Genomic DNA, 27,511 nt, shown 5'->3' with positions numbered 1-27,511 from the left:
GGAAACCAATCTGAGACTGAGACAGAGTGAAGAGACCGTGCACATCAGAGTTAGGCATCATTTATTCCAAAATATAAAGCTCTAAGGCAAACAGACAAGAGAGAAGTGAAGAGGGCATCATACAAAGCAAGATGGATCCAGCACGGGTCCATGCAGTTTTCTCCATCCTCAGGCTGCATGAAATTGACCATTTCATGTCTAAACTTTACAAGAAGGATATAGACCAGGTTACTGCAACTTTAGACAGACAACCGTTGTATAGTACAATATTACAAATATCCTAGAAAGAGGAACCCCAATTTGTGCAGTCATATCAACAAATTCATGAAGAATTTTCTTTAAATTTTCTCTACATGTGTCTGTAGTAATGGGGAACCAGCCGAGGCTGCAGCACAGTCCAAAACCCTCTGTCTGCCAATGAATCCAAATGTCCACACACTCCCTCACTACAGTGGCATGTATGTATACATAAATAAAAGTTCAATGAGTCCAAATGTCCACTGCTTCTTGTTGATGGAGTTGAGATACAAGTGTGGATTATGCGTTCCCAAGAACTTCCCATCAGACCCTGGGGGATTGTGTGAGTAACAGTGTTCTGGATTGTGCACTTGAGAATTGATGCATAAACTCTTACCATAGAATAATTAAAATACATAATGTATAGTACACAATGTGCTAGTTTAAATAATCTGAGCACTACAGTTGGGTTACTGTGTGAGAAAACTGAAGGAAACTGAAGCTGCAGTAAAAGGAAAGTAATTTACAATGCTTTACAGTACCACAGCTGTTGTGCACTTTAGTGTCTATTTGACAAGGGTCAGACTTTCATTTTGTGCTTCTTGGCAAAAAACTCTTTAGAAAAGAACACAGGTAAGGCCTTGTTAGTATTATATGTTTAAAACCAATTTAAATAACAGTTTTCAGCATTTAATTCCATTTTTCAGTTGTTTTTTTTTAGAAAACTTCAAAGAACCCTGGAAAACAGGGTTGCTACTTTTAATTATGAATCTGTACATAAATATTTCTTACAAAACAGCAGAACACACAAAAAAAGAAATGAACACTACTTTCATATTTTTGAATATAAAAATAAGCATCTCTGTTTTCCTCTCTTCACTTGGGCTCTGCTCAGCCGACAGGGCCTGTATAAGAGCCAAGGAGTCAGTTGTAAGAGTGCACACATCTACTCAAAACACAAGCATGCAAAAAGTGAAGACAAACTCTTACAGATACACATTAAAGTGTTGGCATCCAAAATGAGAAATCAGGTGGGGAATGGGAGCAGGGGCCATGAAAACAAAAAAAAATGTCAGTCAACATTTAACGGAACATACAAACTTGCTTCAGGTGTTTTTAACACTTCATTTTTTTTCTTCTGTTTTAATCTTTTTGAGCTTAAATATATTTTAAAAAAGTGCACTCGCCTACATCAACTAAACAAACAGTTTCTGAAAGGAAACTTCTGATGTACACACACACGCACACACGCACACAGCACAGACTGCTGTTCAGCAGGGTGAAAATTTGGAAGAATGCAGGACTGAATCTGTTGTGTCCTAGTGTTGTGCTCTGTGTGAACCTAATGTGAGTTTGTGTTATGATTCCTTTGTGTTTGAGAATGTACATGGACTCTGTTGAACTATTTACACATGATGTGTAGATCAGTGTGTGCAGGAGGCATGTCCTCTCTACTGCAGTGAGTCACTGTTGTCCAGGCCCAGCCCAGCCATGTCCGCATCATCGTCCTCATCCCCGCTGTCCCCCGACTCATCTTCACTGTGGCCTCCAATCATCACTTGCTGCACAGCCAGTGTGGCACCGTCTGACGTCAGGCTCTGCAGACCCTCCATGTTCATTGTCACCATTGTACCTGAAAATGAGGAGATGAAATAAATGAAAACCTCATAAAATGCTTTCATTTTGTGTACAATTTTATTTGCATGAAAGGGTTAATTCTTAGAGCAGTGCTGTTTCAGCTACGAATAAATCGAATACAAACACCTTCATTTGTCATTTAATTATCATTTTTACCAGCCACATTTGAACCCTTGTGGATTTGTTGAACTGCTGCCTCTGATGTGCTTCTAAAACATACAACTATATCGTCAGACTTATTAAAGAGGCCATAGCATGGTCCTATCTCACTTATATGTGAGATATGGAGGTGTACTTACAAACATGAAGTCATTTTTATGGTCAAAAACCTCCTAGTCGCTGCAAACGAGCCGATGTAAATGTCTCATCACTGACGCTCTCGTCAGCTGTGCTGTTTCAGACCAAAACCACGCCCGCAGAACACGGACTGTCTTGTGATTGGCCAGTTACAAGGAAATGACGTAATTGGCATGTCAGCTCTCAGACCCGCAGCTCCCCCTCTGAAAAGGCGGATGCATCGCTACCAATTATCAAAACATGCTGTCGTCACGACCCCTCACAATAATCCCTTATGCATTTGTCAGAGGACACTGTGACAGGTGAACCACCTCCATCACAAAGACTGCTGCAGGACGCCTGTAGCTTGGATAACGTTGTGGTTACTGAGATGAACACACATACATGCAAATGAAACACGAGCGAACGTGTGTAGCTTAGCATGTAGCCGACTATCGCTAATGCTAAACGACAGAACAAGCACATAAAGACAGTTTTACGGTTTGTAAATATTGTAATATAGGTATTGTTCCTTCCTTTAGCTGAAGTTTGGTGCTGCTTCATATTGCCCTTAGTTTGTCTAACAATCCTCCGTGAAGCGGTCGCCGCATACATGGAGGTATTTGGGAAATGTAGCAGGGATATTCCCATCAAATATTAAAGATATCCACTGAGCTTTTCTTTGGTCATTGGCGGGGAGCTTTTGGTGGTATTGTTTATCACAACCCAGAACACAGCAAACACTTGCTGACATGTTCTCAACCGATACACTCAGCAGCTACAACGAGAATAGTTCTTCTTCTTCTGTGGTTGAAAGAGTGGTGAGATTCGCTAGTGACACTTTGTAGAGCTCAGGAAAACAATAAAACCCTGCACTCTCAGCAGTGGCTGAACTGATTGTTATGGACTTTTAGGACTTCATAGTCAAGCTAAACACGCAGATACACACCAAAACGCAGCGTTAATGGTTACTTCTGGGCTATGGCCTCTTTAAACTCTCTGTAGACCTGGGGCCAGTGGCAACTGGTTTCACTTCATATTTTAAGATGAAGCCAAGTTCCCATTGCAACTCTCAGTTGCAGTGCATCCCACACTACACAATCACCAAAAATGCGAGTATTTAATACAGCCTTATCAATATAATGTCAGATCATTCCGATCATCATTGATCATTGAATGTCAACACAGAAGTGGGTGTTCACATGTAGTACCGACTGTTCTTGGCTTCAGTCAGTGCAACAGATATGAGATCAATTCTAAAGTCTGGTCTTGGCAAAGACCATCTTGGCAGTTATAGAAACACATAAGTAGGTTCCCCCTACAGTTGATAAATGGTATTGTTTGTTACAACTGTCATACACATGTCACAGTAACATAAGCATTTGTTGACAAGTCAACAATACCAGTGAACTCTGAAGCGGTACTTCTAATGTACAAACCACCATGTAAATTGATCACCCAGTTGTAAATTGATGTACCATCAAAATAATCTCGGAAACATTATTTGAATCTTACATTGTGTCACCCTAAGACCAGCCTTATTCAGAAACACTGGTGCAACTAGCCCAAGTCTTTTTTTGCACAAATTATTCACACGTTTGAAAATATTTTTCGAACATGTGTCCAATCAACGCAGCATTCACATCAGACGTGTAATTTTGCTGTGCATGGGAGGGTGCATTGTAATTCGCATCCAACTATTCCAGATTCTCGTCCCCTATATTTGCAACACGCCCGGTTTGCAAAGGTTTTATAATATTTCCACTCAAATACAAACTGTAAAGAGAAAACACTGTTGCATACCATCTGGCATGGTAACATGCTGCTGGGTGCCTCCAGTGGCGATGGAGTCGGGCCAGAAGCGCTGCAATGGCCGGTTCTGAGGCGTCTTCTTCTTGGCTTTAGGAGTCTCCGAGGAGCTGGCGTCCAACATGGGCTGCAGGATTCGCCTCCGTGCATTTATAAACCTGTAGAAACAAAACAACCACAGTTGTTTCTTTATTCTGGCAAAATGGCATCACATGTGTGGCTTTGTAGTTTATTAAGTATTGCAGCCTTTTACACCTCTAACAGACGGGCTGTGATAAAATCCTCTCCTCCTTAAATGATACCAAACACACTGCAAACTCGGTCCAAGCTGGATAAATAAATGTAGCTAGGCATGCAAAATGACAGAATAAAAGAAACTCATCTACCTGCACCTTCAAATCCTGAAGGTGCAATATTAGCTCTCCAGATTCTCTATAGAAACCCTCAACATTTACTGTATTTACTGATTTTGTAAGAGACAAAGAACATATTTACACAACAAAGCCAGTTTATTTGTTTTACCAACAGTTCAATTTAAAATAGTTTATTTCACGTTTTTAATATGTGATAATCAAGTGTGGGGTATTTTGTTTACACTCAATTTTAAAGTGGACAAGAATACTGGAACATAAGACTAGAAGAGATAATTAGTTACAGAATTACACGCTTTCTGAACATTTCAACAAGTTGAATTTAAAACAGTAATGAATGAAATATCCAGTGCAACAAAGTCCCAGAGTACTTTCAAGACGCAAAATTAATCTATATATAAAACAATCCGGCTTTCTCCCACAGTCCAAAACATGCAATATGGGGATTAGATAAATTGGACACAGGTGTGAATGGAGCAGTAGATATTAGTGAAGGTTCTCAGTCATCCAGGTCAAAATCTTTATCAGTAGTTGGCTATGGATGCTTAAATGCATCCACCTACATCTGAACGAGGGACACTCTTTTGAGGATGAGAATTTTCGCATTCTAGCCAACAGAGCAAGAGGATTATGGCACCAACTACCAGTCATCTACATTGATGTCCTGATGCTCTTGATTTACACATTAATAATACTTTTTAAACCTGTATCCACTCAATGTGAGTGTTCACATCAGTGACAAATTCACTGAGCAATACTGAGGCTTTTATTTTTGTGGACAGAGATTCATTATTTTTCACTTCCGGCTGGTTCACATCTTACCAATTAGGATCCTTGTTGAGGATATTGAAATAAGAAAATGCACAGAGATGAGATTGTTTACATACATTTATAAATATCGTTCATCACACATCAACTACCTCTACTGCTGCTTTGGCAGCACAATCTTTTTAACGTTGCATCACACATTCATTATAATTTGTTCAGACCAAAAGACCAAAAATGCTGACATGTTTGACACACTTAAAAGTTTCAGATTATCAAGCAAATTTAAACAAATTGCTGATCAAAAAGAACAAAGGCTGGTCTCTCACACAAAACATCCTGAAGTCTTTTGGGACAATATTACATTATTGTGGACTGACGAAACAAAAGCTGCGTCCTGTTTCATCTGGCATAAAACTAACAAAGTACTTAAGAAAAAGAACCTCATGCCAAGAGTCAAAGAGAGTAGTGTGATGGGGCAGCCTTGCTGCTTCAGGACCTGGACGAAATGCTGTGATTGATGGAACCATGAATTCTGCTCTCTAATAAAAAATCCTGTAGGAGAATGTGCGGCCATCAGTTTGTGACCTTAAGATGACGCACACTTAGGTTCAGCAGCAGGACAAGGATCCAAAACACACCTGCAAGTCCACCTCTGAATGGCCTAAAAAAACTAAATGAAGGTTTGTGGCCTGGTCAAAGTCTGGACTCTAATCCAATTGAGATGCCTTAAAAAAAGCGATTCATGCTCGGAAACCTTCCAGTATGGCTGAATTTATATAATTCCGCAAAGATAAGTGGGCCAACATTCCTCCACAGCGATGTGAAAGACTCATTGCCAGTTATCGCAAACACTCAATTGCATTTGTTGCAGCAGGTGGCACAAACAGTTGTTGTTTAGTTTAGGGGGCAATTACTTTTTCCACATAGGGCCATGTAGGTTTGGTTAGTTTATTTTCACTTACAAATAAAATCATATTTAAAAACTGCATTTTGTGTTTACTTGGGTTATCCTTGTCTAATATTCTTTGATAATCTGACATATTTAAGTGTGACAAACATGCAAAAAAATTAAAAATCAGGAAGGGGGCAAATACTTTTTCACAGCACTATAGTTCACTTTCCTAAATGTCACTTCAGTTTGTTGCTACAGTGCCCTCCAAAAATATTGGAAAAGTGAGGCCAATTCCTTTACTACTGCAATAGACTGAAAACATTTGGGTTTGACATCAAACGATGAATATGAGACAAAAGATAAACATTTCAGCTTTTACGTTCAGGTATTTACATCTGGACATTTTGACACATTTTTCATGTAAGCAAAAGTGTTGGAACAGACTTAAAAAGGATTAAAGTGAACAAGACTTAATATTTAGTTGCAAATCCTTTGATTTCAAAACTGCTTCAAGCCTGTGACCCACTGACATCACCAAACTTTTGAATTCTTCAGCTGTGATGCTATTCCAGGTTTTCACTGCAGCCTCTTTCAGTTGTTTTGGGGGTTTACTCCCTTCCCTTCTTCCTACCTGGAAGCAAAAGCTGAAATGTTTTTTGATGTCAAACCCAAATGTTCTCAGTCTATGATAAAAATAAAGGAATTGGCCTCACTGTTCCAATACTTTGGGCACTGCATGTCACGACGCAAGTGACATGTCTTCTTATCTAAACATATCAAGAACTTTATTCATGATATCACTCGTAATTAAGATCCACACCCCTTCAACACGACCACAGCTGTTGAAGCTAGATAATAAAAATGCCACCTGGATATGTTGAACCTACTTTATAATACAGACTATAACTATAGACTAAATAAATAATCACTATTTTCATAAATCGATAAACTTTTTTTTAATTACTAAATTAGTTGTTTGGTCCATAAAATGTCAGAAAATTGTGAAAAATGTTCATCATCACCAAAGATGGAAATAATGATGTTCTCAAATGTCTTGTTTTAAATGATTTGTTTGTTCATATGGAGCAAAGAAACTGTTGAAAATGTTCACATTTAAAAAGCAGAAAAAGCAGAGATCTTCTTTTGATATAAAAAGACCCCACTCAAATCGATTTATTGAGTATCAAAACAGTTGACCATTCATTTAGTAATCGATTAATAAACAAATAATCGATTAATAGTTGCAGCTCTAATTCAAATCCTTCTATCTGGCTAACTCAATTCACTGAAGAAATATGAACTGTGTAGCAAGAGCTGTGAGATTTGGTGTTTAATTATTTGGACACTACACGGTTTTTACTCACACAACAGAGAAAACAACGAAGTCCAAGAGCAAAAGAGCACACTTACTCATCACATCCACACACACAAACAAACAACTGTTCACAACACAAATGCAAAACTGTTTATATTATTAAGACCAACCTAAATGCATTTATGACCTAGTATATGATGTAAAACTTTCCAGAGCCTATATTTATTAAGGAAGAAGCCCTATACACAGTGCTAAAGATGAACTTGTGTGTGAGTCTTTGGCTTAACATCTGAATAATAAATCAACATGGCATTTTTTAAGGGAGAAAAAGAACAAACTCACCAGTTGTTGACTTGAAGAAGTGTCAGGTTTGTCTGAGTAGCAATTTGTTTCTTTTCATCCTCTGTTGGATATGGATGCTGTACAACAAGCAGGCAATGGAGGCAAGTGGTGTAAGTGTTTTATGAGCATTACACAGGAAAGAGTATGACACACATACACACACACTTACCCCTATGTGCTGGAAGAGCCATGAGCGCATGACATTGGTGGCATGTTTAGGGAGAACACCACGCTTGGTCTTAGATGAGTTGTCATCATGATTAAAGAGATTCAAGTCCTGGTGAAACTGTAGCTGGAGCTAAAGAAAAACACACCGAATTAGACACCTTTTGATTTTACCATGTGACAGATAATTCAAATTGCAGCTGAGTTCCATACTATCTGAATGGAGATTTCAATTCTGAGCTCTCACCTAATTAGCCAAATAATCCAACCTTGCCCATGATAACAAAATATATCATAGTGTGGATAATTTGTGAGTTGGTAGTGACCAGCAGCTGGTCTGCTGGGCCAGTACATTGAAGGTGACTAATACCAACAGACTGAATGGACTAAAGAACTAACTGCAACCAAGAAATACCAGTGCTGGTATCATCATGTGTATACTGTAAGCATGTGAGCAAAGTAAAGAAGAGGAAAAACATGTCAACATATTTTCATGTTTAGGTCTATCAAACATTGGTCATCAAGAATAATCATTAGTCATCAGATTTCATTGGTCGTTCAAAACTGAGAAAAACACACACCAGGAACACTATCTGAAGCTGGGTTTTATCTAAATAAAATCCAAACCTATATGGCTGAACCATGCATGGCTTAAATTTGAAAGGGTGGACACAGGAAGTGTGGTCACAATGACTAGTTTGACAGAAGTAATTTGCGTGTTTACAGCTGATTCGCTGCTGACAACAAAGTCGATCAAATAGTATGTTGGGTTAGGAGTCTTTATGAAGGATCTCCTGTTATGGCTTCCCTTTCATATTTAAGAAAGATATGTGAAAACAGAATGAATCAGAGTACAAGCTGGGACAGTTGGACTGACTGAACATTAATTTGAAAATCTTGACAGTATTTTCTATGTGCTGCACTGTAATTGATCTTGATCTTATTATGTCTTTCTCCAGGAAATTAGGGACAATTAGCCACTGTTATGTTTACAGTTGAGTCTGTTTAGTCATTTAAACTTGTTACTTAATGTAACAATTTCATGTTTTTTTTGCATTCCTTTCTGTACTAAAAACCATGATGTCAAAACCGAGGTACATACCAAACTCTGACTTTTGCGTACCATTACACCCCTACTGTTCACCCTTGGCATTAAAATGTCTCCCACATGTCACCCCCTGTGACCCATATATAATCAAATATGGTGACTGCAACTGTTTGCAAGAAGGTAAATTATTTTCTTTCTGATTCTAAGAATGTGTCTGCTGTCAGCAAGTTTGTGAGACGAGGAGGTGAGTGAATCAAAGCACGCCACTTTCACCAATTACATAAAATACATTTCATGGAGATCAATGTTAATAAAATAAAGTAATGTATGACTACTAATTAGTGTAATAATGCTGTGAAACTACTGCTAATTAGACATACTGACATCAGCTGAAGAGGTACTAGAGAGTATTTAATCTGTCCTGAGGACAGATTGCAGACATGCAACTCAGGAATGTGGTCAAGTCACTAGTCACTAGTTTGTGTGTTTGGTATAAAACTAAATCCACGGCAGTTTGACACAGCCGTGCTATGATGACACCGCCCACATTGAGGAGGTACTGTATTATAATGAAAAAGTTGCTTTTAAAAATGGTCATGAATAAATTTGAATAAGATACAACTGTGTGGCTGCTCTAATGTGTAACATGAGTGCCTAAATGAAAAGCAAGATGATCTACAAAGCATCCATACTTTGTACTTAATATATAACACATTTGCAATAAAAACATTTTTGTCTACAATATATTTAGTGTTAGATGAGCGTATACAGTACCAGCATCTCAATCACAAACACTGATGTACTACCTGATTGTTTTGGACGCGTATTGTCCCAGGAGAAAGAGCCTGTGTAACCACTTGACCCTGAGGAGTAACAACTGTAACAGGCTGGTACACTGTGCCACCTGAAAATTAAAACACAGTTATAAAGTGATGAGCTTAGGAGTGAAGGCTGCAAGAATAGCTATGATCCAAGTATCCAAGTCAGAAAAGTACAGTACCTGAAGGAGTGGTTGTATGCCATGATGACATACCTGCGACCACCTGGGTGGGGTTGACGGCTGTCACGGTAACGTTGCCTTGCTGCAGGGCTGATGCTGGCATGACAATTTGACCCTGGGGACTGATGGTCCCAGAGACAGAGCTGGGGTTCTGTATGAAAGAGCAAGTACACAAAAAGCATGCCTGAGTCACAAATGTACATTTTTATTGTACAGGGCTCTTTTAAGTCTTATTTTTGCAACAAAACAAACACATTGTTTACACTGTATAGAAGTTTAGAGATGTAAAAAATGGGCAAAATGGATTAAAGGCAAAGGAAGTGGATACTAAAACATAATGCCCATAGTGTGGTATTTATCCTGACACCTGTCTTTAATTTAAATCATCAAGTTTCCTTTGTGTGTTGTTGCATCCTTCTAAAGCCTTTAAAGATTTGACGCACGCACACACACCACCTTCCCAGAAACAGCTGTCAAAACATTATATATTAATATTTATTTCCACTTTAAATGACTCTGTCTTTTAAAGCTATTTCAGCCTGAAATATACATATCAAATATTAATAAGATTTTTTGAAATTTTAACCCTTTAAAGGCCAGTTTGTTTTCACAACTCCAGTGTTTTTCTATCTAATAAAAACAAAAAAACTTCAATAATTTCTGTAAAATATACAATTCAAGGAGTATTTGGTTATTATCATTATCAGGCCCTAAGACGTGTCAATGATTGGCAGCAGTGCCAGATTTAAAATTTAAAATAAAACTAACCTAATTTGTTCCTAGGACCAGAAAACGTCCAATTGAAAACCATTGAAAACACAATTTTTGATCCCACATTTATCTTTACATAAAAAAATTAATTTCTTTATGTTAAGATTTCATGTTGGACTACAAGCATTACATTTTATTTTTATTTGTCCACCCGTGGCGCTATTTTTTTTCCTATTCAAAGCATGCAGCACTGTTTTCTGCACACATTTCTTGCTACTGAAATAAGTGTGTGCCACTATTGATGTTGGATAATGGTGTATGTGTTAAAAAAGTGTGTGAATGTGTCTTTTATGTCCAACTTCACAAGACTTTTTTCTTAGAAGACCACACTCTGCATTATATATATATATTTATATATATATATATATATATATATATATATATATGATATATATATATTATCATAACAAAAACTATGAGTAGCCTTTCAGCACTTCAAAAGATACCTCAGCAGCAGGAACCAAAACAAAGTTGTACTTTGTTTTGAGTCTTAGGTAGTTCTAGTATGCAGGTGCACTGCAGCCATGGTATGAGCAGTAGTGCAGGAGTAGTCATTTTGGAGAAGGAAAGACTTTACACCACACAGGAGGCTTTGGAAATGATCATGAACTCTGAGGACTCAAAGGCCGATACAGATAAAGCCTCAGAAGTAGAAACAGACCAGCTGTAGTTCAACTCCAAATTGATCTGAAGATTTATCTGAAGATGAGAGTGAAGTGGAGGAGGATGATGCTTTTATGAAGACACACTGTTCACTTACATCTCCTGAGGAGGCAAGAATGTGCTAATCCAGAAACAACCGTTCAAAGGAAGAGAAAGCCCATCATAATCAAATATTACAACAGATGCAAAAGGTAGGTGCCATTACGCATCAGTTACACACACATTATTTTTATTGTTACTCTAATGTTCTTGTCTAAAATATATGTAGTTTTATTTTGTTCTTGCAAATTTGCATTTTTGGTATAAAATAAATAATATGTGTATCATGAAAGAATACTTTTCTCTAATACGCTTCCAATATCCAACAACACACCTAACTGCCCGATGTTTCGTATTTCAGTGTTAATCATTCAATGTTCGTCTTTGAACCAGAAAAAAACATTTCTTTTGAAAACTGTTCTTGTATTTTTATTTATCTTAGAACAAAACACGGCAACAATTATTTAGTAGGAATTGTTATAGGATTGTTATAGGAGACCTACTGATTGAATCTGCCATGACAGAAAAACTAACAATGCATCAAAATCAATGTTTCTGCCAATCATTGACCCATCTTAGGGCCTAATGTATGACTTAATAATAATTATTATCAAATTCTCCTTGAAATGTATTTCATGGAAGTTATTGTAGTTTTTATAGACAGAAAACCGTGGAGTTGTGAAAACATAATGGCCTTTAAAGGTTTAAAATTTCAAAAATATTAATATTTGATATGTATATTTCAGGCTGAGGTAGCTTCAAAAGATTGACTCTAAAATAAATAATAATATATGATATTACAGCTGGTTTTGGAAGGCGTCATTTTCTGCTGTTAGGAACAAATTAGACAGTTTTTTAAAAAATCGGATAAATAACAATGTGTACAGGATATAATGCATACCTGAGACTTGGTGGGGGAGAAGCTTTGGACCTGGCCTTGTACTGGGGAATATGGGCTGCCTGGCTCCCCACTCAGCAAAGTCTCACTGTTCATCTTAGTCTTGAGGCAGGCGATGTATCGGCTACAGAAATCTTTGCACAGATCACTCACCTTCTCCAGCTCCAGCAGGTGGATCCGCAACACCTGGATAGCTTTTACCATCTGTAAAATAGAGGGAGAAATAATACTAAGAAAGGAAACCATTCCATTCTTCAATTTCAAATGCTGAGGGTTTAGACAACTTGACCCAGAAAATAAAATTTTATTTATTGATGCTTAAATTTAAAGGGGACATATTATGCAAAACCAACTTTTTAACCATTTCATTACTTATATTTGGGACTCTGCAGGCCCTACCAGTTGCCAAAGTGTGGAAAAAAAATACTCAGTCATGTTTTCGTGGTCCCCCTTAGTGTAAGTATAGGTGATAAAACACATGATGTTGAATTCCCTGCGCTTATGACGGCAGAAATGTGCATTTCACCGCAAATGTTACCACCCCACCAGTAAGTTTACCTCGAGAGCTCCACCTTAGCTCCACCTTGTCCCTATAAAATACGAGAGTGCAGGCGAGGGAGGAAGAGCGGTATTATGTCAACGCGGAGGGACAAATGTGCTGTTCGTGGCTGCACAGTGTAGCACAGTGTTTTACACAAACTTCCAGCCTCAGAGGATTTTATATATGAAGCTAATGTGCCGGATAAAGTCAGCAAACGTGTGTTCGTGTGTTCGCACCACTTTGCATCAGACTGCGGCCAGCAGTCGCCGTATTTAGTCAGCGACTGTACAAACACACACATTTTTATAGTCACATACAGCGGCAGTTTATGCAACCCAAAACCTTGGCGTTGAAAGACGACCCGCTCCAACACTAATCTCCATATAATTAGTATTAATTTCATTCTTCTCCTTCGTCTTCTGTCTATAGGATACCTCAAGCATAACATGAAATAGCTAAACTGCTCTGAGTCAACACACAAAGTCAGGTTCAGCAGCTTAGTGACAATCGGTATTGTTTACATGTCACAAAGAGTTTATTGTTGCATTAGTCTGATTAAAACCATACATTTTAAATACATTAATGTTTTTTTTTAATGTGGCTAGGGGTTGAATGACCAAAAACGTGCAGATTTGGGGATTAGGCAAATTGGACACACTAAATTAACTGTAGGTGTGAGTGTGAGAGTGAATGGTTGTTTGTCTCTATGTGGCCCTGTGATGGACTGATGACCTGTCCAGGGTGTACCTCGCCTTTCACCCCATGTCAACTGGGATAGGTACCAGTGACCCCCACGACCCTCATGTGGAGGATAAAATGGTAGATGAGAGAGAGAGTAAGTGAGTGAATGACTTGAATTACTATTGCAGAGATACTTTCAGATGGACCCAGATGTACCACACAGTTGCTGCCCACACAGTTGCTGCCCCATGTTTTTTTTGGACTATCTGGGTATCTTATAGGACTACTGGAATTAAGCTAAGTATCACTTCTGTAGGTCTTTCTTATTTGGTTGCTATTTAAAAAAAAAAAAACTTGTACATCGCACTTATGACTAGCACTTCATAGTTTGTTCTACTTCAAGCTCTTACTTACTTCTAGCTCTTATTTGTACCCAAATGTTTAAATGCACTTTTGTAAGTCGCTTTGGATAAAAGCGTCTGCTAAATGACATGTAATGTAATGTAATGTTTTGACCCGCAAAAAAAAAAAACATAGCAAAATTGAAAGATACACATGGTACCAACTTGCCAACAGCTGAAGTTGTCTTGGTCTGTGACATAACTGGTCAACCCAGAATAATACTAACAAGATAAAGGAGGCATATCATCATCTAGAAGAGTGGAATCAGACACACTTCTTCAATTAATCTATTATCCATTAATGCTTGTATAGTGGGGCAAGGACATTTGTCCATTCATAATTCTCAGAAGTTTCTGTATTTAATTAACTGACTGCATATCACTGTGCTGCTGACGTCAAAGGTCCCATTTTGTATGAGAAGATACTGACCCAGCCTGCAAAGGTCCCAACTGCACACACACTTGCTACCCTTGAAGAAGTCTCAGTACTCAGCCAATACAGGCTCTATATGTGGAAGGCTGTTCCACCCTGAGTGACACTGACTGTCTGGGTCACCTGCTACAGACTTTCTCCTCCAGTCCCACTGATCTTGGTCGTACCAACCTGGTGCAACATGATATCCTGATCACCCCAGGGCCACCTGTACAACCGCCCATCATATGGCCAGAGACAAACAAAGCACATCAGCTCAACAGCTGCGTCAAAATCTTGAGTAACAAAATCAGTAACAGCACCTGGGCTGTGCCAATAGTTATGGTATGAAAGAAGGATAAACGTCCACGGCTGTGCGTGGACTACAGACTTAAACACTATTAAAGACACATCCTTGTCATGCCTGGACACCCTATCCACAGCCAGATACTTCAGTACAGTGGATTTAACATCAGGATACTGGCAGGTGGAGATGATACCAAGGGCCCGTAAAGCTGCCACCTTCTGCACCAGTAATGGACTTTTTGAGTGGAATGTGATGCCTTTCAGTCCCTGCAACATTCCAAAAGCATATGGACCGTGTCATGGCAGAGCTGCATGAGACATGATTGGTGTACCTTGAGGACATAAAAGTCCTGGGGCGTCCTGGGGCGTGACGGCAAGAGGGGTGAGGAGAGGCAGTTGTTGGCGACCGAACAAAATGACTGTACCGCGAGAAGAGAACTGTTAAACAGTACCCGCTGGCTGGAAGATTCACTGTTAGGACTGACCACAGTAGTTTGTGCTGGTTAACCAGCTGAGAGGGCCAGAGAAGCAGATTAACTGCTGGCTGTAGAAAGTGGCGGAGTATGACTTCCATGTGGTCCATCATCCAGGGAAACACCATCAAAATGCGGAAGCCCTGTCAAGGAGACCTTGCAGAGCTGTGCCCATGCTCGGTAGCAGAGCCTATTTCCAACAGCCAGTGTCATCACAAGGGCATACAGTGCGACCTAGCTCGCAGTTCAGTTGTGGAGGCAGCCCGGATGTCAATCACAGAGCAACCTCAAGTGGGGGTAGTTTGCAGACAGCAATGACTCGTGTCAACGTTGTTCCTTAGACCACCATCTTCAGAGTGACTGAATGACCACGTACCAGCCCGCTCAATGGTTGGACTCCAGAGCAGCTGAAGACTGCCCAGATAAATGATCCAGATATAGCACCAGTGTGGCAATGGATGGATGGAGGGAGGGGTCAGCCACCATGGGCTGATATAACATCCTGCAGTCCAGGTAACAAAGCTTATTTGTAGACATGTAGTCAAGACCACCTAAACCGAGACCAAGACAAAACCAAGACCAGAGTCCAGAGACCGGAAAAAAGTGTTAAAGTTACACCATAACTTGCATGAATTGAAGAACAGCAGCATACTGGGGTTCAGCCGCAGTTTACATTCAATACATATTTCAAGGTATTATTTCAACTACAGGTCATGTGTGCTCACTCACTCTAAATGTTTTTACAGACTGGGTGAGATAAACTGTGTAGCAATTGCATGACAGCTGTTACTGCACTATTAGAGAATTGAGACTCCCTTACCTTTTGTGTGCTGTTGAGGACTGACATGGCTGGTAAAGTCATCTGACAAAACAGCTAACACCTCTAACACCATCTTTCACCTACAACAACTGTCTAAATAATGGGAAATACGTAACTGATTTAAGTCATACTTTGGAGAGGAAATTATAACATCAAATCCACTACAAAAAAAGTACCTACTCACGTGGGCAGAGTCTTCACTGCACTGCTGCATGAAACTGCGGTGACTTCCGTTTTACACGCGACACACACACACACACACAAACGAGTGACTACTGACTTGTAAAGCAGTTGTTTTCAGTGTAACTGAATCACTAGAGTCAGTTAATTAAAAATATTTGTTCAGTACTTCCACCTTGACCGGAGCACAGACTTGGTCTGACACAGTCTCTGGACTGAAATACAGAGGCAGGGTTTGTGATGCCAGTCCTATTGAGATTTTAGACATTTCCCTGGTAATTGCTGTTGATTAACCCACATTTTTAGGATTGTTAAGTATTTTTAACTGATCTACAGTTTGGCATTGTTCGGCTTGATTTTTGTGTCGGACGTCTCTTCCTGTGACTTGTCGTCATGACCGCCTAAACTGAGACAAACAAAACAAACAAAAAAGACAAACAAAACCAAGACAAAACCGAGACCACGTAAAAGTAGTCTCGAGACATACAACTCTACTTATTGGACACAGTGGAAGAGACTGTATCACAATAATGGCTTTCTTTTATGGAAGTTCAACTAAAAAGTTCAACAAAATCTTTTACACACAGATCTTGTTGCCTCCCATATACGGCAATGCTGTGATGGAGCAATTGGGCCGGTGGGTGGCCATTTTGTGGTGGAGAGAACGTTGGCACGCCTCAAAACCCGATATTACTGGTACAAAATGAAAGATGATATCAACTCAAAAGGTTGTGGGTTTGATTCCCAGCTCCGCTAATTTAAATGTTGATGTATCCTTGGGCAAGATACTTAAACCCACGTTGCTCCTGACAGCTGTGCCGGGTATGAATGGGTGTGAAAGATTAGGGATAGAAAATGCGCTGCACATAGATGTGTGTATGAAAGCATGGGTGAATAAGTGTGAATGGGTGAATGGCAAAACTGTAGTGTAAAGCAGCTTTTTGTGGTCATCAAGACTAGAAAGAGATATATACTGTTAATACGGACCATTTACCATTACATACGGCATAATGGCTTATTAGCTCCACTGGTCTTACCCCCATTTTGGTCGAGACATAACACAGGATGCGAGTTGATGTGCTGCTTATTGAATTGTTCCTTACAGCACGTGCACATTTTATGCTTGTGAACATTTCCTTGCACTGATGAGACAGAGAGATGTTTTGGACTCATTTCATTTGCAGGTGGAATCCTTTATGGACTGTGGGGAATGGGTGATCTTATGGGTAATGGTAGATGATGGAGTGACTAAAATTGTGTTTGAAGTGCTTAATAAACACACAGCCGTCTGAGCAGCACGTAGTTGTCAGCATCTTTAATTGCTAAGTGCATCAATAACACCAGAGTAACCCCAAAGTTTCCACTCATTTTAGCCCTGGAGCAGCTCAAGTCTCCCCTGCATTCTTTGACTAAGGTCCGGGAGTTTGCCGGCAATAAGTGGCAGCCATAGAACGGTTACACCAGGTTGCAATAATCTAACCATAAATTGTGTTTTTCTGATCATAAAATGAAGGTGCATCATGACAAAAACTTGGCAATAATCAAGCCAAAAATAATAAAATTTGCATGAAGTATATTGAAATATGTATGGCAAAGACTAATGTTGGTTTAAAACATAAATAAAAATGTATAAACATTTTTTAGGGATGCACGATATATCGGCATTAATATCGGTATCAGTCGATATTCATAATTTTATTCATATTTCATATCGGCATTGGTAAAAAACTGCGCTGATTTTAACAACCGATGTTTATACTTGTCTAGTTGCTGTTTGTGTATGTGTGTCGGGAAGGGGAGGCCATGCGGCATTTGTTTGGGCATGTGACAGTGTCAGTGACGCAAGCGCAGCACAGGACTGTGGTGTGTTGAACTAAAGAGGAGAGAAAATGTCAGCGGTGTGGGCACTTTTTCACGATGTCGATAGAAAATATGCGAAAAGCAGTATGTAACACTTGCAAAGTAGAGGTACTACAAGGAGGATACCGCGCCATGTCATTCAATACCACAAATTTGATTATGTCATTTGAAAAAGCAAAGTATACAAACAATGGCAGGAGGCTAACGCTGCTAACGTTTGCCAGCAGGCAAAAAGAAAGCTGCCGCAGTTGGGAGCCCAATACAGAAAGTACTCTACCAAACAAAGACATTTGCCAAGGACAGCGTGAAGGCTATGGTAATAACGATCAAGGTAATGGAAATTATTGCGCTTGGCGACCAGCCATTTTCCATAGTGAAGGACCGGTGGTTGATAGAGCATATTGAACCCCTCAGCAACCTGCCAAGTCAGCGCTACTTTTCCAACATTTTTTATGATAACTTTGATTTAGCCTTTTTCCCAGATTTGAGTTTTAATAGAGTGGACTTGAGCTCAAAACATGTTTTGCAATTTAATAAATGTCTGGTTGCCATGAATATTGGCAAGTTTGATAAAGTAACTTTGTCAGGGTATTATTATTTTGATTTATGTTCATGTTTGTAATTTATGATCTAAAAACATAGTTTTTAGAAAACATTCTTGTAGTTTGTTACTTGTGTTTTATGGTAGCCCTGTAACCTTGTTATTTGGAGGTGAAACATGTTTTGAAAATAAAGGAAGGCATTTGAAAATTCAGCTTGCATGATTTTCAGACTGTACAAAATTTTATCATCTCAGAAACCTTTTTTTTAAAAAAAAACATATATCGATATCGGTAGATATCGGTTATCGGCCATAACAGCAATATTAATAACGGCCATCGGTAGCGGCCAAAATTTTCATATCGGTGCATCCCTACAATTTTTATAACTTAATTTTTTAACACATTTTGGTGCTCTAGGAGTGTAAACATAACTTTTTTGAAGGTGCATCTAGGGGTTAATGATGTAGGATTTAAAAAACAAACAGACAAAACAAATAATCAAACACACACAAATCTAGGAATTTCTACCCTGATTTGCAGGGGTATCTCACCAAGTTGTCAAGTTCAGGGTCCTCACTGAAGAAAGGCTTGCCCTCTTTCTCTTGATTGCGAACAAAGTTCTCAATGTCCACATCAAAGCTTGCTGAGGTAATGCAGTCAGTGCTCATTGTGGACTGTTCGCACTTCTCAAACAGCAGGGCCAACAGAGGGAACAGTGGATGCCTATGAAAGGAACACACACAACAAACAATTAATTAAACAAGTAATTTAAAATGAAATATTGTTGTGTGGCTCCCAAAATAAGTTAGGGGCAAATGTCCAAAATCTCATAATTTAGTCGAGTCGAGCTAGTTTCCACTAGCTTGACTTGTGACATATGGCTATATGTCATTTATGCCACTACAATAACAATAACAACAATAATAACAACACGCCCATTATGTAGGGCCATGTTCAGGGCCTAAAGAAATCATACTATTTGGCACTTTACTTGAATGCCTCATTGAATGTTTCTAATCTTTTGTTCATGAGTGCAATAAACAATTTGATTTGTGAAAAAAATCGTACCAGACAATCTTGATCTCAATTTAAAGCAAAAAAATTGTGATTAAATTTTTTTCCAGAATCATGAAGCCCTAAAGTGTATGTTGTGTTTCTAATAATATTCCCTAAAAGGAAACATGTATAGGGTGAACAGTATAGGCTTGACTACTGAGCCCTGTGGAATGCCATACTTAACTTTTGTGTGCAAATACATTATCATGTTATACATTAACATGAACAAATGGGAATCTATCAAATAAGTATGATTCAAAACAGCAGACGGCAGTACCTGCAACCCCAAGAGTCTGCTCCAATCTCTGCAATAGATTATGATCAATGGTGTCAAATGCAGCACTAAGATCTAACCACCACCAGAAAGACCATTGTCTGAGGCCAAGAGAAGGTTGTTGGTAACTTTAACTAGTGCTGTTTCTGTGCTATGATGTAATACAAATCTTCAAACACGGCATTACTGTGCAGATATTCCATATTATAACTAATTTGCAACTGCCTTTTCTAGGATTTTAGAAACAAAGGGAATATCGGAAATAGGTCACTAATTAGCTAAGACATCTGGGTTGTGGGTCACTTTTTTGAGAAGGGGTTTATTAACTGCAAAGGCTTGGGGTACAATCTGATTTAATATGGGGCTGTTAATTAAAGGAAAAATATCTTCTAACAGTGAGTGAGGATGGAATCTTAACAGGTTGTGGTTTGGATGATGATACTAATGATGTTAACTCTGGGAGATCTATAGGGGAGAATCTGTACATCTGGTGCTTCTAAAGCTGTTGTGCTAAAAAAATAATCTGTACCACTTGGAGAGAAGGTGATTTTTTTCCTCTAATTGATATTATTTTAATCACAAAGAAGCTCATCGTCACTGTCTGGCTTCTGTGCCAAATGAAACTTTTGATTATTCTTATTATTCTTTTTTTCTGTTACAAAACCATCTTTCCAGTCAGCACTAGTTGGGGACAGTCAGCATGGCAAGTTGGTACAGAAATCTGTTCGTGTTTGAGGGGTACAGACTCGAATCGTCAAGTGTGTGAGGGTAAAAGACCTGACCTAAGTCACAGTCAATTGAACATGGTTGAATTTTTTGAGGCGACTCTGGACGCAGTCAGGTAGTGTGCACTAATTACCGACCTAACTCCAAACACATACTGCCAATAGCCAAGGAAAACGAGTAGATGGGACACAGGACATGGCGTCAGAAGACAATAGGCAGTAGTGGAGTGGGAATATCTAAACAATGATGATATCTAAGCAATGATCGTCAACTCCTCCATGACTTTACCCATACTTTCTTTTCTGATTTCTCACAGCAGATAGCTGCGCGAATAACAGCAACAGTGAACCGTTTGTCGTCCAAGTTTGTTTGCCCTTTGCACTATCGCTCTTGCAGACTCACGAGAGTTTGCACGAGAGTTGTCTCCTTGAGTTTATTAGTAGTATTCAGACAGTGACTGACTGTAGCGGTATTTTATTTCATTGTAATTTATTATCGTGCAGTTAAATGTCTCTAAATGATAGTTGGATAGGGAAGGGTTCTGGGAAAAAAATATTACAATTTTCGATATTTATGCCCTATGTCAGAACAAGATCGATGGTGTGGCTAAGGCAGTGGGTTAGTTTATTGACATGTTGAGCGAATTAAATGCAGAACTCAAACCCTCACTCTGAATTATGCGCAGGTGATTCTAGCCGATACTAAAATGTGACGTTGACAGATTGCCAGCCACTGATTGGCAGAGTCACTGAAAGAGTCATAAGTATGACGTCTGACACAGGAATCAAATCGCACAATGCCAAATTGTAGATCACGTAAGAAGACTTAAAATCCAGAGAACACACATTCATTCCCAACATTTAGCAATGTGCCAGTTTAAATTTGTTTTATTATTATTATGATTATTTATTAGTTTTGATGGACCCTCCAGTTATTTAGTTATAAGTTCTAGTTAATTCTTTTTATATTTTATGTAATACTGGAGAAAATGGAGATGCATCAACCTAGTGGTGTGTGATGTATCTCAGGCTGAGGGACAAACATGGACAAGTCATATAATCGCCCATAAATGTTCCTAACCTGGAATATGATTTACAAATATAACTTATCTCTGCTCAGATTTCTGATTTGAACAACAGATAGATTTGGTAAAAAAATAAAACACTATTTTAAAAACATATAATACTTACAGCGTCTTCATTTATTTAAGTCAACTAATTGACAAATGCAGTTAACTCTATTATTAATTATTCACAGCAGATACATTTGGACATGAATCAGTAGAACAAACACAGGCTTCAACTCTTCTCTTTAATCTACAAATGCTAATTCTTCAAAACTAAACCCTTTTTAAATATTATGAAGAATGTGTTGAAATTACTTATCTTACCTAAAAAAGCTTCAAACATATCTACATATCGCAATTTGTATTGTTATTATTTTGGAGTTAATTTAATTTATGTATTCTTTATTGAATTTGTGTTTAAGTAAATTTAAGTAAATAAATAAATAAATAAATAAATAAATAAAGCTCTGGGATAGCCTCAACCGTGAAAAGCATTTGTCAGTTGCATGAGGAGTCAATGATTCGTGTGTCATTTAGGACAACCCACGACACAGTCCTGTGACATATTTTGACAACATCCTGGCGATGTATCTACAATTGGGAGGATCAAGGCCCAGGGTCACAGCTAGTGATTTTAGTGAAAATGATGCCAACAGAAGGTGATAGTAATTATCAATTACAAAACAAGTGTTTGTCCAGTGAATTGATTACAGCACTAGCTAAATAAGAGCAGAAACTGGCTGCTTGTAGACAGCAGGAGTAAGCACAATGCAACATTAGTGGAAACAGTGACACAATACATTATCACTCATTAGTGCACAGTGTATCTATATGTGGTGGTTGGGGTGGGGGGGGTGAAGTGTCTTGCCCAGGGAGCACAACCTAGGGGAACCAGGGATAGGAACCCTGACCCTCCACTTGGAAGAGGAACTGCTCTACCACCAAGTGTTTCAACAGCTCATACACAATCACACACATATTGGAAAATGCTATTCGGCCTAAAGGTTTAATACTAGGTCTGAATGGGGTCCAAGTAAACAATGTGAACTACAATGAACACTTCCATTCCTTTTACACACACACACAACAATCTGCACAGCCTTTTGGATTTCAAATGCCTCAGAGTAATATGAAAGTCACATGAATAAAGGGGAGGACTTATTGGAGATCATGTGAGGTTTTCTGAGAATAATTCAGTTTCTGGCCTATCTTTAAGTAATGTCGATTCATCAAAGAAAACAGAAAAACACTAATTGTGTTGCTCTGCTCCTCTCTTTGTAAAAACACAAACACAGATGGAATTTGATCTACCGATATATGGAGGCTTTGTCCACATCCATGGGTGTCTGCGGCTCTGTAGGCACTGGGCTGGGTGCGTCTGCCAATGTCCCTTCAATGAACGTCTGCTCTGAGTCAGTGTCCAACTTTACCACACCTTGCATCTGCAGATAAAGAAAATTAAATAAGTGAGAAAGACAGCAAAAAAGAGACAGAAAGAAGGACAGAAACAGAAAAGAGCTGAAGAGAAAGGCAGAGAATGAAAGACATCAAAACATCATGTGAAGACCAAGACTAGCTGGAGGGCAAATCTTAACTGAGTCTTGCTTCAATATGAACCCTTTAAAAAAGTCATGAGGATGTGGTTTGATCACTGTGCAGTTTTCTTTAAACATGAGTATGGTGTTTTGTTCGCTGTGATAATAAACATCCAATCCTGTATTAATCACTACTTATCGACAGCTGGGTGATATGGGGAAAAATAATCACTATACTTTTTTATATCATAAAATATGGATAAATATCACAATAGTAAATCGAACCAATATTTCTAAACTCAGCAACAAAAGGAAATTTGTGTTTGGTTGATTATTTCTTCGTTTTAACAATGCTTCTTGGCAATGAATCTTATACCATTGGAAACCCTGTTGTTTCCCCTTTAAATGGTGCCACATTTGTAAGGAAAATGTGTTTGTGGGTTGAGCAGCAGAGTATGAGGGTTGTGCCCACTTGCCAAATCTTCTCTGCCAATGTGAAACCACTTATTCTGCTACTCTTGTTTGGTGTTGTTTATTGGATTTGATCATTGAAGTCTGAAGAAACCACACATTGGCAATTTAACAATTTATTCATTTAACAAATAGGGGCACCGTACACAACCACAAGAGCATGGCACCTCCTCATGCTGGTCACCAACTTGGTCACACTTGGGATGTCATTCCATTCAACCAGCATTTGTTGCAAGTCAGCCAATAAGGTTGTGTTGGTCACTCTGGCAGAGACGGCACACCAAAGCTAATCCCCCAAGTGTTTGATGCGGTTGAGGTCAGGGCTGCAGGCAGGGCATTCCATCCTTTCCACTCCCAAATTCTGGAGGTAGTCTGTGATAAACCCCACTCTGTGGGGTTAGTCTTTTCGTATTGGAGGATAGAGTTTGGTCCCAGACTGTGGCAATATGGGATTGCTACTGGTTGCAGAATCTCATCTTGATATCTCTCTGCATTGAGATTGCCTCCAATGATGACAAGCCATGTCTTTCCATCGAGGTAGATGCCACACCATCACACTACCTCAACCAAAAGCTGTTGCCCTATAAGTGCAGCAATCAGCATAGCATTCTCCACGTTTTCTACACACTTTGACACTATGATTTGCAGGCAGAATCTGGACTCATTGCTGAACATACCATTCCTCCACATGTTCAGGTTCAAGAGGCACCTGATTGTCAGACCTGGGGTACCAGAAGCTCAAAACAAGAGTCAATAGTAGTATAAGCTGTTTGGCATTGGCAGAGAAGATTTGGCAAGTTTTTCATGGGCGCAACCAACATACTCAGCTATGCTGTTCAATTCACAAATGCATTTTCCTTACAAATGTGGTGCTATTTGAAAGGGAAATAAACCAGCTTTCCAACAGTATAACATTTATGAGCATTAAGAAGCATTATTACAACATAGAAATAATCAAACCAAACACAAAGCTTGAAGGTAAGGCTGGACGATATGGCTTCTCAATATCTGGATAGGTTGTTTCTCTGGGCTCATGAAAAGTTTTCTTTTGAGAGGTTTGTACTTCTCAAAGGTGAGTGACAATACACTGTAAATACACTTACATTAAAATATATACTGTTTATGCTTAAATACAGTTATAGCTTTCATTTCAGACAATGAAAGGTTTTTTTGGGCTTTGTTAAATAAAAGATATTTATGGGTGTTAAAAACCCTGTCTATAAATATGGTCAAACGATTTAAATATACCTGTGTTGATTTCATGTATATTGAGTCAATACATATGTACTGATATCATACCATTGCAACATCCTTTGAAACCAGGAAAAGTCACTATGTATTGAAACCACAGGGCAGATCTAACGGCTACCCTGTCTGGTGTTATGACCTGATGGTAATTATGAAAATAATCCAGAAAATAAATGTAGATAGGTCACACAAATGTCCCTTCCTGCAAGGAACCCAGTATCCCTTTCAGGAGCATAAATTCCATCTCCTACCATGTGACTGACACCAACAATCGAGTGCAAATGGGCTAAAAAATAATTACTTACTTGAGGTGTAAAATTCTCATTAGTCATATTTTATTTTCAGCACAACACCCTCAAATGTGACATTTAAATAAGGATGGTTTGTAAGCAATTGAGCAGATACAGAAATACTAGGCATGAAAGGGTTTTATGTTATAGCTACATTTTTCACACAGTGATATTTGCAGTGGCATACAACAGAGGGACACGCAGAGTAGCAGAAGACAACTGGAACTGGTGTAACTGCATTACATTTTCTTGCTAAATGTATTGCTAAACACATCAAATCCATAGACTAAAGAATAGTAAATATGTTACAACATGATACATTTAGGTAATTTTATTTCAGTGTCCCTTTTGAGTGTTGTGTTTATATGCATTTGGCAAGCACGCACAAAAGGAGCAGTTAAAGCATGTCGTGTTGGCTACAAGATCCAAAAATCCTCCCTCTCACCCACCTGCTGCTCGCCCTTAGGGTACTTGTCTATGGAAAGCGACTGGGCTGCCATCATGTTCACTGCAGATGCTGCAAACACTGGGGCATTATAGAGGGCGGGGACAGGTGGCCAACCTACACAATGGATATAGTTTTGGTTAGACTACCCTTGAAGGATGTCCATAATATCTATGATAACAGGACTGTCCTGATGCCACACTTGTAAGCTATTTAAACTAGGATGGTGTGGTCAAGGCAGAATAATATATGACACTAAAAATACAGATACTAAAACATTTAAACTTAATTAAAAACTTACAAAATTAAAAATAAAACTTACACACGTATTTAAAATTTGGCGGTAAAAAGTGCTTTTTAAACAAGGAAAAAAATAATATGCAACATCCGCTAGATATGTAGAACTGTTGAAATCACGAAAACAAAAAAAAGGGAGAAAAAAAACTACATCTGTGCAAATCAATTCCAGCAACAATACACATGACTGCCACAAAACTTGTAAGGGGTTGCGTTAATACGTACGCATTCACTCGACTCTATTAAAATAATGGGGACTATTTGCTATCACTGCTGCATTATTTGTGGGCATGTGTTAACGTTACGATACCCCGTAACTGACACTATAAGCCACCATGATGTTAGCTTTTAGCCCGGTGCTAGCTACAGGATAGTTAATATGGCGGTAGGAATTACAGTTTAAAACATTTGGACAAACACAAGTTAACCATCCCCCAGTTGGGACAATAATATAGTTATTCACAGATAGAGCTATTCCGTTGGGGGTATGTCACAATAATGAACAGACTAGCCTTAAGCGCTAAAACCAGCGTTAGCTCGCCAACCCGATCTAAGGTTAACCCGAAAAAGCAACCGTATGGCCGTGCTACGGCTAACTGTTCGCTTATAAGCGTTTCTCATGCTGGTACGGTACGTCCAAAATGTAAGGCGCCATGTTCAACGAGAGAATTGAGAAACAAAGCTTAAAAAAATAATAATAACCACGCTAACGCTAGCTAGGTCTAAAAGATACTCCGCTGCGGATTGATACAATAACGAGCTGCCTGCCCGTGGAAGAAGACAGTATTGATAGCTTTCCTGTTGCGTTAATGCATTATAAAGGATTATGATTTTTTTTTGTCAACTGTGCACAGTAACTCGGTTGTAATGAGTAAAAGATAAACTACATGCACACCAGGCTAGCCCGGTCGATCATCAAAACCTCCCCACATCAGTCAACCAATAACGCGGAGACAGCTGCCCTATATCTCGCACTGTGCGTTTCCACAGTCCTCCTCTGCCCCCAAAACGCCGACATATTTTTTTACCCCCTCCCCTTGAACACAGGGCTTTTTTTATTCTTTCCGTAGCTGTGCCGCCCCTGTTTCACTTCCAAAAGCATACTCCGCTGCTCAGACTAGGTCCGCGGTTCTCGCCCTGGGGCAGTTTTGTGTGCGGCCCAGACTGCTTGATTGATAGGGAACGGAAAAAGAGGGATTTTGAGTGACAGCTTACCTGAGTGCCAATCTTCGTCACACTGACAAGCGGCTGCAGCAATCGGACCCGCAGTTGTCGCGGTGCGTCATCGCGTAAGGGCACGCAGGGGCACTCGACTCATACATATTAATGAAGTAGGCGGAGACATGACGTTTCTCTGCGCCCATCTGTGGCGTTTGCTCTCAAATGGCGCTTTCTGTGCCGTCATTGCTACGTATTATCTTAAACTTTACGATCATATATGTATATTTAATCAAGATGCGCACATTAACACACGAACTTAACAGGCAGATTGCTTGTAATATAAAACCCATGTACTGAAAACAGTAATAATTAAATTAGAAATGAGATAAAGCAGTTTCCCACTCTTCAGCTCTATTCATGATACTCCTGAGGAATAAAAGAAGCTTCTGATCTTTGATGGTTGCTTTACACACCTATTCCTCTATGTAACTCAA

General features: G+C 39.1%; 1 protein-coding gene across 3 annotated transcripts; it reads right to left on the bottom strand.

Annotated features, from left to right (window-relative positions):
• Positions 1 to 44: 44 nt before the first annotated feature.
• pknox1.1 (pbx/knotted 1 homeobox 1.1) lies at positions 45 to 27,153 on the bottom strand. 3 transcript variants are annotated; one of them, XM_044020019.1, is made up of 11 exons: positions 27,072 to 27,151; positions 25,564 to 25,676; positions 22,882 to 23,012; positions 19,000 to 19,171; positions 12,236 to 12,436; positions 9,862 to 10,012; positions 9,668 to 9,765; positions 7,818 to 7,946; positions 7,649 to 7,725; positions 3,955 to 4,118; positions 45 to 1,870 (listed from the first exon to the last, which is right to left on the bottom strand). In XM_044020019.1, exons 2-11 carry the CDS (start codon positions 25,615 to 25,617, stop codon positions 1,689 to 1,691), a joined length of 1,359 nt encoding a protein of 452 aa, XP_043875954.1. In that variant the 5' UTR covers positions 25,618 to 25,676; positions 27,072 to 27,151; the 3' UTR covers positions 45 to 1,688. The 3 variants fall into 3 exon arrangements, with proteins under 3 accessions (XP_043875954.1, XP_043875955.1, XP_043875956.1); XM_044020020.1 differs by lacking the exon at positions 27,072 to 27,151 and adding an exon at positions 25,882 to 27,040; XM_044020021.1 differs by lacking the exon at positions 25,564 to 25,676 and having other exon boundaries at positions 27,072 to 27,153.
• Positions 27,154 to 27,511: the final 358 nt, after the last annotated feature.

This window comes from Solea senegalensis, linkage group LG2, assembly GCF_019176455.1.
Source record: "Solea senegalensis isolate Sse05_10M linkage group LG2, IFAPA_SoseM_1, whole genome shotgun sequence".
In the NCBI taxonomy this organism is placed as follows: Eukaryota; Metazoa; Chordata; class Actinopteri; order Pleuronectiformes; family Soleidae; genus Solea; species Solea senegalensis.
Note: the sequence above shows the minus strand (reverse complement) of the source record. Positions and strands in the feature narration are given on the sequence as shown.